Genomic DNA, 12,036 nt, shown 5'->3' on the forward strand with positions numbered 1-12,036 from the left:
CTATTATATACAGATATATTATTTTTCGCTAGTTGCAAAGCAGAGATGATTTATTGGGTGATCACAGACCATTAATCCAACATCTTGCCCCTGAGATCCCCACATTATTCCTCCTGGCTCCTGTGTGTGTGTGTGTGTGTGTGTGTGTGTATATATATATATATATATATATATATATATATATATATATACACACTGCACAGTACCACTTCTCCTGTCCTGTATACTGGGTGTAATCCTCAGTATCTGCTCTTATTCTGTATATATATACACACTGCACAGTACCACTTCTCCTGTCCTGTATACTGGGTGTAATCCTCAGTATCTGCTCTTATTCTGTATATATATACACTGCACAGTACCACTTCTCCTGTCCTGTATACTGGGTGTAATCCTCAGTATCTGCTCTTATTCTGTATATATATACACTGCACAGTACCACTTCTCCTGCCTGTATACTGGGTGTAATCCTCTGTATCTGGTCTTTTATTGGTGACAGCAGTGGATGGTCACTGGAGATTATTTGCTCTCTAAGGACTTTGTCTTCCTTTCATCCAATCATCCTTTCTTTCTTTCTTTAGTTCCTTCCCTCCTTCCCTTTCCTTCTTTTCTATTATTTCCTGCTTTTTCTACTGTCCTTTCCTTCACTCCCCCTGATTTCCTTCCTTCCGTCTTTCTTTTCATCCCTTCCTACCTTATCTTCCCTTTCTGTCTTGGCTCCGGCACATTAAGAGTCCAATTGCTCCAGTCTTTTAGCAGTCCACCTCAATATCCTCATCTTCTGAGAACTTATCAACTGTGTGGTCCATTGATGGACGCTGTGGAGACAGAGGGAACAGCCCTTGTGAGGTTAGGGAACATGGTCTGGTGTCCTCGTCCTCCTCCCCTAGCCCACCATCAGGCATGGACGCCAGCTTCTCCAGTGCATGTGGCGGTAGCTTCTTTAATGACTCCACATCGGCCTTTATTTCCTCCAGGTCTCTCTTGAGCTTGGCTCTTCGGTTCTGGAACCAGGTGATGACTTGGGCATTACTGAGTCCTAGCTGTTGGGCAATGTGGTCACGGTCGGCAGGAGACAGGTATTTCTGGTAGAGGAAATGTTTCTCTAGCTCGTATATCTGGTGATTGGTAAAAGCCGTACGGGATTTACGTCTCTTCTTAGAGCTCGGACGGTGTCCTAATGAACCGAAGGAGTCTTGACCTTTCAAAGTTAGAAGAGAGGACAATGGGGATTAGCCTTCTGGAAAAAATATGCAAGTCCATAACCAGTCAATCATCTCTACATCATCTACCTATATATCCATAAATTCATCTACCTATACATACAAACGTCTACTTATCTATTCACGACCTTCCCAGAAGTCAACCATATATATTTATATATTCATCCACCTTACCAGTCATCAGTCCATCAACCACTTATATATCCATACATTTATCCATCTTAACAGTCATCAGTTTATCAACCACCTACATATCCATACATCTATCTATCCATACTACCATCCATCCCACCAGTCACTTCTCCATCAACCACCTACATATCCATACATCCATCCATCTCACCAGCAATCAACCACCTAAATAGCCATACATCTCACCAGTGATCAGTCCATTAAACATATCCATAATCATATATTGATCCATTTCATCAGTGATCAGTCTATCAACCACCTGCATATCCATACATTCATCCATCTCACCAGCGAACTACCACCTACATATCCATACATTCATCCATCTAGCCAGCGATCTACCACCTACATATCCATCCATACATTCATCCATCTCGCCAGCGATCTACCACCTACATATCCATACAGTCATCTATCTCACCAGCGATCTACCACCTACAAATTCATACAGTCATCCATCTCACCAGCGATCTACCACCTACAAATCCATACAGTCATCCATCTCACCAGCGATCTACCACCTACATATCCATACAGTCATCCATCTCACCAGCGATCTAGCACCTACATATCCATACATTCATCCATCTAACCAGCGATCTACCACCTACATATCCATACATTCATCCATCTCGCCAGCGATCTACCACCTACATATCCATCCATACATTCATCCATCTCGCCAGCGATCTACCACCTACATATCCATACAGTCATCCATCTCACCAGCGATCTACCACCTACATATCCATACAGTCATCCATCTCACCAGCGATCTACCACCTACATATCCATACAGTCATCCATCTCACCAGCGATCTACCACCTACATATCCATACATTCATCCATCTAACCAGCGATCTACCACCTACATATCCATACATTAATCCATCTCGCCAGCGATCTACCACCTACATATCCATACATTCATCCATCTAACCAGCGATCTACCACCTACATATCCATACATTCATCCATCTCGCCAGCGATCTACCACCTACATATCCATCCATACATTCATCCATGTCACTAGCCATTAACCACCTATATATTCATCATTCATCCAACCATGCATTCATCTATCTATGGATCTACATTCCCATACAGTCATCTCTCCAACATATTTATATACTGGGGCCCTCTAGTGCAGAGGGTCACATCTTATGTATGTATTGTATACACAATGGATCTGTTGGTATCCTGCACTTAAACATGAGAGAAAAATTATCTAGATCCTGAAGAACATGTGCCAAACAGAGACCCCATGATGGAAGAACACCAAAATCCTGTGGATCCATTAATGGATCATTTTAAAAACACACGTTTCCTGTCTCCAGCCGATCCCTCTTTTCACCTGTGGTCATTCTCACAAGGTTACCTAATGAATAGAAAGGTTCAGGAAGAATGCGAGGATCCAAAAAATATCAGGAATCTCCCAACACATCACTAGATGTTACCAGATAGAGAAGAGAATGGTGACGAGAGACAAATAAAGCAGAGCATGTCCTCAGGTAGACCTCATGTGAGGAGATCGTAGCTCCATCAGTCTTTATATAGAGCTGTATATAGACACCCCTGTAGAAATATGGTATATGGAGCTGCAGCCACTGGAACCCATTGTGGACAAGCCCTGACACGATAGATACGTTAGCCAGAGGAATCCAGAATTATGTGCTCTCCTCCCATTGGTAATCAACCACATTAGTCATGTACTATAGATTACGTGTTTTGGCGTAAGGACCGCTTCAATAGATCACAAACCTATCTTCAGTAGATCACTGTCCTCTTCTGTCTGCAGCAGGTCACTGTCTTATTCTTATTTGTCTGCCCACAAGCTATCTCGTAGGATTACAATCTTCTATAAATCTGATCCTGGTTGCTCCTTCTGGTGTATACTCACTCCACACACTCCTCCTGAGAAAAAGGACCAGGCTACATTTGTCATGTCTTATGTTTCACCTTGGTAGTGTGCCCATAGACCGGTCCTTGGAGGAGGCCAGACAGAGGATCCATGGAGTGGGATGATTGGCAGAGTAAGACATTCCTCTTGTATGAAGTCTGATATGTAATCCCTGCCAGATGAAGCGATATCGTCCAGATGGGGTATTTATATTACTGGGAATGAGGCACAGATGATGAGAAGAAGGTGCGAGTCATCATCAAGGGGTGCAGCTGCTCCATGATGGACTCAAAACAGAGCTCAACACATACTGACTGGGAGATCCATTGGTAGATCCATATTACAGGTGCTGGAGGGCACCATCCTCAAGACAGCTGAGGACTTCTTGCAATGAACCTCCAGCTGAATATACAGAAAACTGGACCCTGGAATGACCTCAGAACTTCCCAATGTGGAGTTATTCAATCTGAAGGAAGAACGCAGGAAATCCTCTCCTTAATATCTCAGGAGTCCGGTCCAGCAACAGTGCAATTACAGGGATCTCTTTACAGTCTAAATGTGGATTCTAAGTTGTGATCTTTTAAATCCAAAAGATAGAAAATGTAGAAGACCAAGGAGAGCAGATCCCAGCAACAGAAGTAACCATCCATAGTGCAGGCAGCACAACATATCAACACAACTGACTTTACCTTCCCTGCCGAGGAGATCCCATTATCAGAATCAACCTTTTCTTGTACAAAATCCTAATCCTATCAGAATAGAGTTTCCCTAGTATATAGAGAAGATCCCTTACCAGTACCAACCTTCCCTGGTACGAGGCCCATATCCCATCATCAGAACCAATAATCTCTAGTTTAGGGAGGAGATCCCATAGCCAGAAGCAATATTTCCTAATACAAGTACAACTATATCAATGGAAAAATAAAATAGTTATAGCTCTTGGAAGGCGACAATGGAAAAATGAAAGGGAAAAAAAATCACGTGTTCACTAAGGCCCAAAACAGGCTGGACATTAAGGGGTTAATGACATAATGTGGTCGGATCTAATTTAAGACAAAGCTGGATGTTCTACAATAATACTGGGAAAGTATTCTAGGGACAGATGATACAAAATGGAAATACCTCATTCAACTGTAACTTATGATGGCATCATGGCTTGGGACTGGTAGAAAAAGCATCATGATTTAAGGCTGTGGTGGGTTCATCATGGTGGGCAGCTGGTGGAGGAGACATCATGGTTAATGGCTGGTTGAGAGGGCATCATAGTTTGGGGCTGGTAGAAAAAGATCCATGGTTTGGGGCCGGTGGAGGGAGCATTGTGGTTTGGTGGAGGGGGCAGTATGGTTTCTGGCTGGTGGAGGGAGCATCGTGGTTTGGTAGAGGGGGCAGCATGGTTTCTGGCTGGTGGAGGGAGCATTGTGGTTTGGGTTTGGTGGAGGGGGCAGCATGGTTTCTGGCTGGTGGAGGGAGCATTGTGGTTTGGTAGAGGGGGCAGAATGGTTTCTGGCTGGTGGAGGGAGCATTGTGGTTTGGGTTTGGTGGAGGGAGCATCGTGGTTTGGGTTTGGTGGAGGGGGCAGCATGGTTTCTGGCTGGTGGAGGGAGCATTGTGGTTTAGGCTTGGTGGAGGGGGCAGCATGGTTTCTGGGTGGTGGAGGGGGCAGCATGGTTTCTGGATGGTGGAGGGGCAGCATGGTTTCTGGATGGTGGAGGGAGCATTGTGGTTTAGGCTTGGTGGAGGGGGCAGCATGGTTTCTGGCTGGTGGAGGGAGCATTGTGGTTTAGGCTTGATGCAGGGGACAGCATGGTTTCTGGCTGGTGGAGGGAGCATCGTGGTTTAGGCTTGGTAGAGGGGGCAGCATGGTTTCTGGATGGTGGAGGGGCAGCATGGTTTCTGGCTGGAGGAGGGAGCATTGTGGTTTAGGCTTGGTGGAGGGGGCAGCATGGTTTCTGGCTGGTGGAGGGAGCATTGTGGTTTAGGCTTGGTGGAGGGGGCAGCATGCTTTCTGGGTGGTGGAGGGGGCAGCATGGTTTCTGGGTAGTGGAGGGGGCAGCATGGTTTCTGGGTAGTGGAGGGGGCAGCATGGTTTCTGGATGGTGGAGGGAGCATTGTGGTTTAGGCTTGGTGGAGGGGGCAGCATGGTTTCTGGCTGGTGGAGGGAGCATTGTGGTTTAGGCTTGATGCAGGGGACAGCATGGTTTCTGGCTGGTGGAGGGAGCATCGTGGTTTAGGCTTGGTAGAGGGGGGCAGCATGGTTTCTGGATCGTGGAGGGGGCAGCATGGTTTCTGGCTGGTGGAGGGAGCATTGTGGTTTAGGCTTGGTAGAGGGGGCAGCATGGTTTCTGGCTGGTGGAGGGAGCATTGTGGTTTAGGCTTGGTAGAGGGGGCAGCATGGTTTCTGGATGGTGGAGGGGGCAGCATGGTTTCTGGCTGGAGGAGGGAGCATTGTGGTTTAGGCTTGGTGGAGGGGGCAGCATGGTTTCTGGCTGGTGGAGGGAGCATTGTGGTTTAGGCTTGGTGGAGGGGTGCAGCATGGTTTCTTGCTGGTGAAGGTGGCAGCATGGTTTCTGGCTGGTGGAGGGGGCAGCATGGTTTCTGGCTAATGGAGGGGGCAGCATGGTCTCTGGCTGGTGGAGTGAGCATCGTGGTTTGGTGGAGGAGGCAGCATGGTTTCTGGCTGGTGGAGGGAGCATCGTAGTTTGGGTTTGGTGGAGGGGTAGCATGGTTTCTAGCTGGTGGAGGGAGCATCGTGGTTTGGGTTTGGTGGAGGGGGCAGCATGGTTTCTGGCTGGTGGAGGGAGCATTGTGGTTTGGGTTTGGTGGAGGGGGCAGCATGGTTTCTGGCTGGTGGAGGGAGCATCGTAGTTTGGGTTTGGTGGAGGGGGCAGCATGGTTTCTGGCTGGTGGAGGGAGCATCGTGGTTTGGGTTTGGTGGAGGGGGCAGCATGGTTTCTGGCTGGTGGAGGGAGCATCGTGGTTTGGGTTTGGTGGAGGGGGCAGCATGGTTTCTGGCTGGTGGAGGGAGCATTGTGGTTTGGGTTTGGTGGAGGGGGCAGCATGATTTCTGGCTGGTGGAGAGAGCATCGTGGTTTGGTGGAGGGGCAGCATGGTTCGTGCTGCCTCAGGTTGCATTGCAATCATTGAGGGGATAGTGAATTCTAAGGTGTATGAAAAGATTTTCGAGAATGTAAGAGCAGTGTCAGGGATGCACGTAGCCCTTTCTGCTTCCTGAGGCAAGTAAAATGGCACCTGGTATATATATATATATAGTACACAGCAGTATACAGTACATACCCCTGTATACCCCGCACCTGGTATATATATATCTATAGTACACAGCAGTATACAGTATATACCCCTCTATACCCCGCACCTGGTATATATATATATAGTACACAGCAGTATACAGTATATACCCCAGTATACCCCGCACCTGGTGTATATATATATATATATATATAGTACACAGCAGTATACAGTATATACCCCTGTATACCCCGCACCTGGTATATATATATCTATAGTACACAGCAGTATACAGTATATACCCCTCTATACCCCGCACCTGGTATATATATATATAGTACACAGCAGTATACAGTATATACCCCAGTATACCCCGCACCTGGTATATATATATATATATATAGTACACAGCAGTATACAGTATATACCCCTGTATACCCCGCACCTGGTATATATATATATATATATATATATATATATAGTACACAGCAGTATACAGTATATACCCCTGTATACCCCGCACCTGGTATATATATATATATATATAGTACACAGCAGTATACAGTATATACCCCAGTATACCCCGCACCTGGTATATATATATATATATATATATATAGTACACAGCAGTATACAGTATATACCCCTGTATACCCCGCACCTGGTATATATATATATATATAGTACACAGCAGTATACAGTATATACCCCAGTATACCCCGCACCTGGTATATATATATATATATATATATATATATATATATATTACACAGCAGTATACAGTATATACCCCTGTATACCCCGCACCTGGTATATATATATATAGTACACAGCAGTATACAGTATATACCCCAGTATACCCCGCACCTGGTATATATATATATATAGTACACAGCAGTATACAGTATATACCCCTGTATACCCCGCACCTGGTATATATATATATAGTACACAGCAGTATACAGTATATACCCCTGTATACCCCGCACCTGGTATATATATATATATAGTACACAGCAGTATACAGTATATACCCCTGTATACCCCGCACCTGGTATATATATATATATATATATATATATATAGTACACAGCAGTATACAGTATATACCCCTGTATACCCTGCACCTGGTATATATATATATATATAGTACACAGCAGTATACAGTATATACCCCAGTATACCCCGCACCTGGTATATATATATATATAGTACACAGCAGTATACAGTATATACCCCTGTATACCCCGCACCTGGTATATATATATATAGTACACAGCAGTATACAGTATATACCCCAGTATACCCCGCACCTGGTATATATATATATATATATATATAGTACACAGCAGTATACAGTATATACCCCTGTATACCCCGCACCTGGTATATATATATATAGTACACAGCAGTATACAGTATATACCCCAGTATACCCCGCACCTGGTATATATATATATATAGTACACAGCAGTATACAGTATATACCCCTGTATACCCCGCACCTGGTATATATATATATATAGTACACAGCAGTATACAGTATATACCCCTGTATACCCCGCACCTGGTATATATATATATATATATAGTACACAGCAGTATACAGTATATACCCCTGTATACCCCGCACCTGGTATATATATATATATATATATATATATATAGTACACAGCAGTATACAGTATATACCCCTGTATACCCTGCACCTGGTATATATATATATATATAGTACACAGCAGTATACAGTATATACCCCAGTATACCCCGCACCTGGTATATATATATATATAGTACACAGCAGTATACAGTATATACCCCTGTATACCCCGCACCTGGTATATATATATATATATATATATATAGTACACAGCAGTATACAGTATATACCCCTGTATACCCCGCACCTGGTATATATATATATATATATATATATATATAGTACACAGCAGTATACAGTATATACCCCAGTATACCCCGCACCTGGTATATATATATATATATATATAGTACACAGCAGTATACAGTATATACCCCTGTATACCCCGCACCTGGTATATATATATATATATAGTACACAGCAGTATACAGTATATACCCCTGTATACCCCGCACCTGGTATATATATATATAGTACACAGCAGTATACAGTATATACCCCTGTATACCCCGCACCTGGTATATATATATATATATATATATATATATATATAGTACACAGCAGTATACAGTATATACCCCTGTATACCCCGCACCTGGTATATATATATATATAGTACACAGCAGTATACAGTATATACCCCTGTATACCCCGCACCTGGTATATATATATATATATATATATAGTACACAGCAGTATACAGTATATACCCCTGTATACCCCGCACCTGGTATATATATATATATAGTACAAAGCAGTATACAGTATATACCCCTGTATACCCCGCACCTGGTATATATATATATATATATATATATATATATATATAGTACACAGCAGTATACAGTATATACCCCTGTATACCCCGCACCTGGTATATATATATATATATAGTACACAGCAGTATACAGTATATACCCCTGTATACCCCGCACCTGGTATATATATATATATATATATATATATATATATATAGTACACAGCAGTATACAGTATATACCCCTGTATACCCCGCACCTGGTATATATATATATATATATAGTACACAGCAGTATACAGTATATACCCCTGTATACCCCGCACCTGGTATATATATATATATATATAGTACACAGCAGTATACAGTATATACCCCTGTATACCCCGCACCTGGTATATATATATATATAGTACACAGCAGTATACAGTATATACCCCTGTATACCCCGCACTTGGTATATATATATATATATATATATAGTACACAGCAGTATACAGTATATACCCCTGTATACCCCGCACCTGGTATATATATATATATAGTACACAGCAGTATACAGTATATACCCCTGTATACCCCGCACCTGGTATATATATATATATATATAGTACACAGCAGTATACAGTATATACCCCTGTATACCCCGCACCTGGTATATATATATATATATAGTACACAGCAGTATACAGTATATACCCCAGTATACCCCGCACCTGGTATATATATATATATATATATATATAGTACACAGCAGTATACAGTATATACCCCTGTATACCCCGCACCTGGTATATATATATATATATATATATAGTACACAGCAGTATACAGTATATACCCCTGTATACCCCGCACCTGGTATATATATATATATATATAGTACACAGCAGTATACAGTATATACCCCTGTATACCCCGCACCTGGTATATATATATATATATATAGTACACAGCAGTATACAGTATATACCCCTGTATACCCCGCACCTGGTATATATATATATATAGTACACAGCAGTATACAGTATATACCCCTGTATACCCCGCACCTGGTATATATATATATATATAGTACACAGCAGTATACAGTATATACCCCTGTATACCCCGCACCTGGTATATATATACACTGCTCAAAAAAATAAAGGGAACACTTAAACAACACAATGTAACTCCAAGTCAATCACACTTCTGTGAAATCAAACTGTCCACTTAGGAAGCAACACTGAGTGACAATCAATTTCACATGCTGTTGTGCAAATGGGATAGACAACAGGTGGAAATTATAGGCAATTAGCAAGACACCCCCAATAAAGGAGTGGTTCTGCAGGTGGTGACCACAGACCACTTCTCAGTTCCTATGCTTCCTGGCTGATGTTTTGGTCACTTTTGAATGCTGGCGGTGCTTTCACTCTAGTGGTAGCATGAGACGGAGTCTACAACCCACACAAGTGGCTCAGGTAGTGCAGCTTATCCAGGATGGCACATCAATGCGAGCTGTGGCAAGAAGGTTTGCTGTGTCTGTCAGCGTAGTGTCCAGAGCATGGAGGCGCTACCAGGAGACAGGCCAGTACATCAGGAGACGTGGAGGAGGCAGTAAGAGGGCAACAACCCAGCAGCAGGACCGCTACCTTCGCCTTTGTGCAAGGAGGAACAGGAGGAGCACTGCCAGAGCCCTGCAAAATGACCTCCAGCAGGCCACAAATGTGCATGTGTCTGCTCAAACGGTCAGAAACAGACTCCATGAGGGTGATATGAGGGCCCGATGTCCACAGGTGGGGGTTGTGCTTACAGCCCAACACCGTGCAGGACGTTTGGCATTTGCCAGAGAACACCAAGATTGGCAAATTGGCCACTGGCGCCCTGTGCTCTTCACAGATGAAAGCAGGTTCACACTGAGCACATGTGACAGACGTGACAGAGTCTGGAGACGCCGTGGAGAACGTTCTGCTGCCTGCAACATCCTCCAGCATGACCGGTTTGGCATTGGGTCAGTAATGGTGTGGGGTGGAATTTCTTTGGAGGGCCGCACAGCCCTCCATGTGCTCGCCAGAGGTAGCCTGACTGCCATTAGGTACCGAGATGAGATCCTCAGACCCCTTGTGAGACCATATGCTGGTGCGGTTGGCCCTGGGTTCCTCCTAATGCAAGACAATGCTAGACCTCATGTGGCTGGAGTGTGTCAGCAGTTCCTGCAAGACGAAGGCATTGATGCTATGGACTGGCCCGCCCGTTCCCCAGACCTGAATCCAATTGAGCACATCTGGGACATCATGTCTCGCTCTATCCACCAACGTCACGTTGCACCACAGACTGTCCAGGAGTTGGCAGATGCTTTAGTCCAGGTCTGGGAGGAGATCCCTCAGGAGACCGTCCGCCACCTCATCAGGAGCATGCACAGGCGTTGTAGGGAGGTCATACAGGCACGTGGAGGCCACACACACTACTGAGCCTCATTTTGACTTGTTTTAAGGACATTACATCAAAGTTGGATCAGCCTGTAGTGTGACTCCAAATCCAGACCTCCATGGGTTGAAAAATTTGATTTCCATTTTTTTATTTTTGTGTGATTTTGTTGTCAGCACCTTCAACTATGTAAAGAACAAAGTATTTCAGAAGAATATTTAATTAATTCAGATCTAGGATGTGTTATTTTTGTGTTCCCTTTATTTTTTTGAGCAGTGTATATATAGTACACAGCAGTATACAGTATATACCCCTCTATACCCCGCAGCTGGTGTATATATATATAGTACACAGCAGTATACACAGTATATACCCCTCTATACCCCGCAGCTGGTATATATATATATATAGTACACAGCAGTATACAGTATATACCCCAGTATACCCCGCACCTGGTATATATATATATAGTACACAGCAGTATACAGTATATACCCCTGTATACCCCGCACCTGGTATATATATATATATATAGTACACAGCAGTATACAGTATATACCCCTGTATACCCCGCACCTGGTATATATATATATAGTACACAGCAGTATACAGTATATACCCCTGTATACCCCGCACCTGGTATATATA

General features: G+C 43.5%; 1 protein-coding gene across 1 annotated transcript in view; it reads right to left on the minus strand.

Moving 5' to 3' along the window:
- Window positions 1-792: 792 nt before the first annotated feature.
- LBX2 (ladybird homeobox 2) overlaps window positions 793-12,036 on the minus strand; it is a 31,153-nt gene continuing 19,909 nt past the window's right edge. Inside the window, exons 2-3 of the mRNA XM_040419999.1 lie at window positions 860-1,201; window positions 793-818 (exon numbers count right to left, since the gene is read on the minus strand). Coding sequence (XP_040275933.1) covers window positions 793-818; window positions 860-1,201 — 368 coding nt within the window. The remainder of the gene's footprint in view (window positions 819-859; window positions 1,202-12,036) is intronic.

This window comes from Bufo bufo, chromosome 2 (assembly GCF_905171765.1).
Source record: "Bufo bufo chromosome 2, aBufBuf1.1, whole genome shotgun sequence".
In the NCBI taxonomy this organism is placed as follows: domain Eukaryota; kingdom Metazoa; phylum Chordata; class Amphibia; order Anura; family Bufonidae; genus Bufo; species Bufo bufo.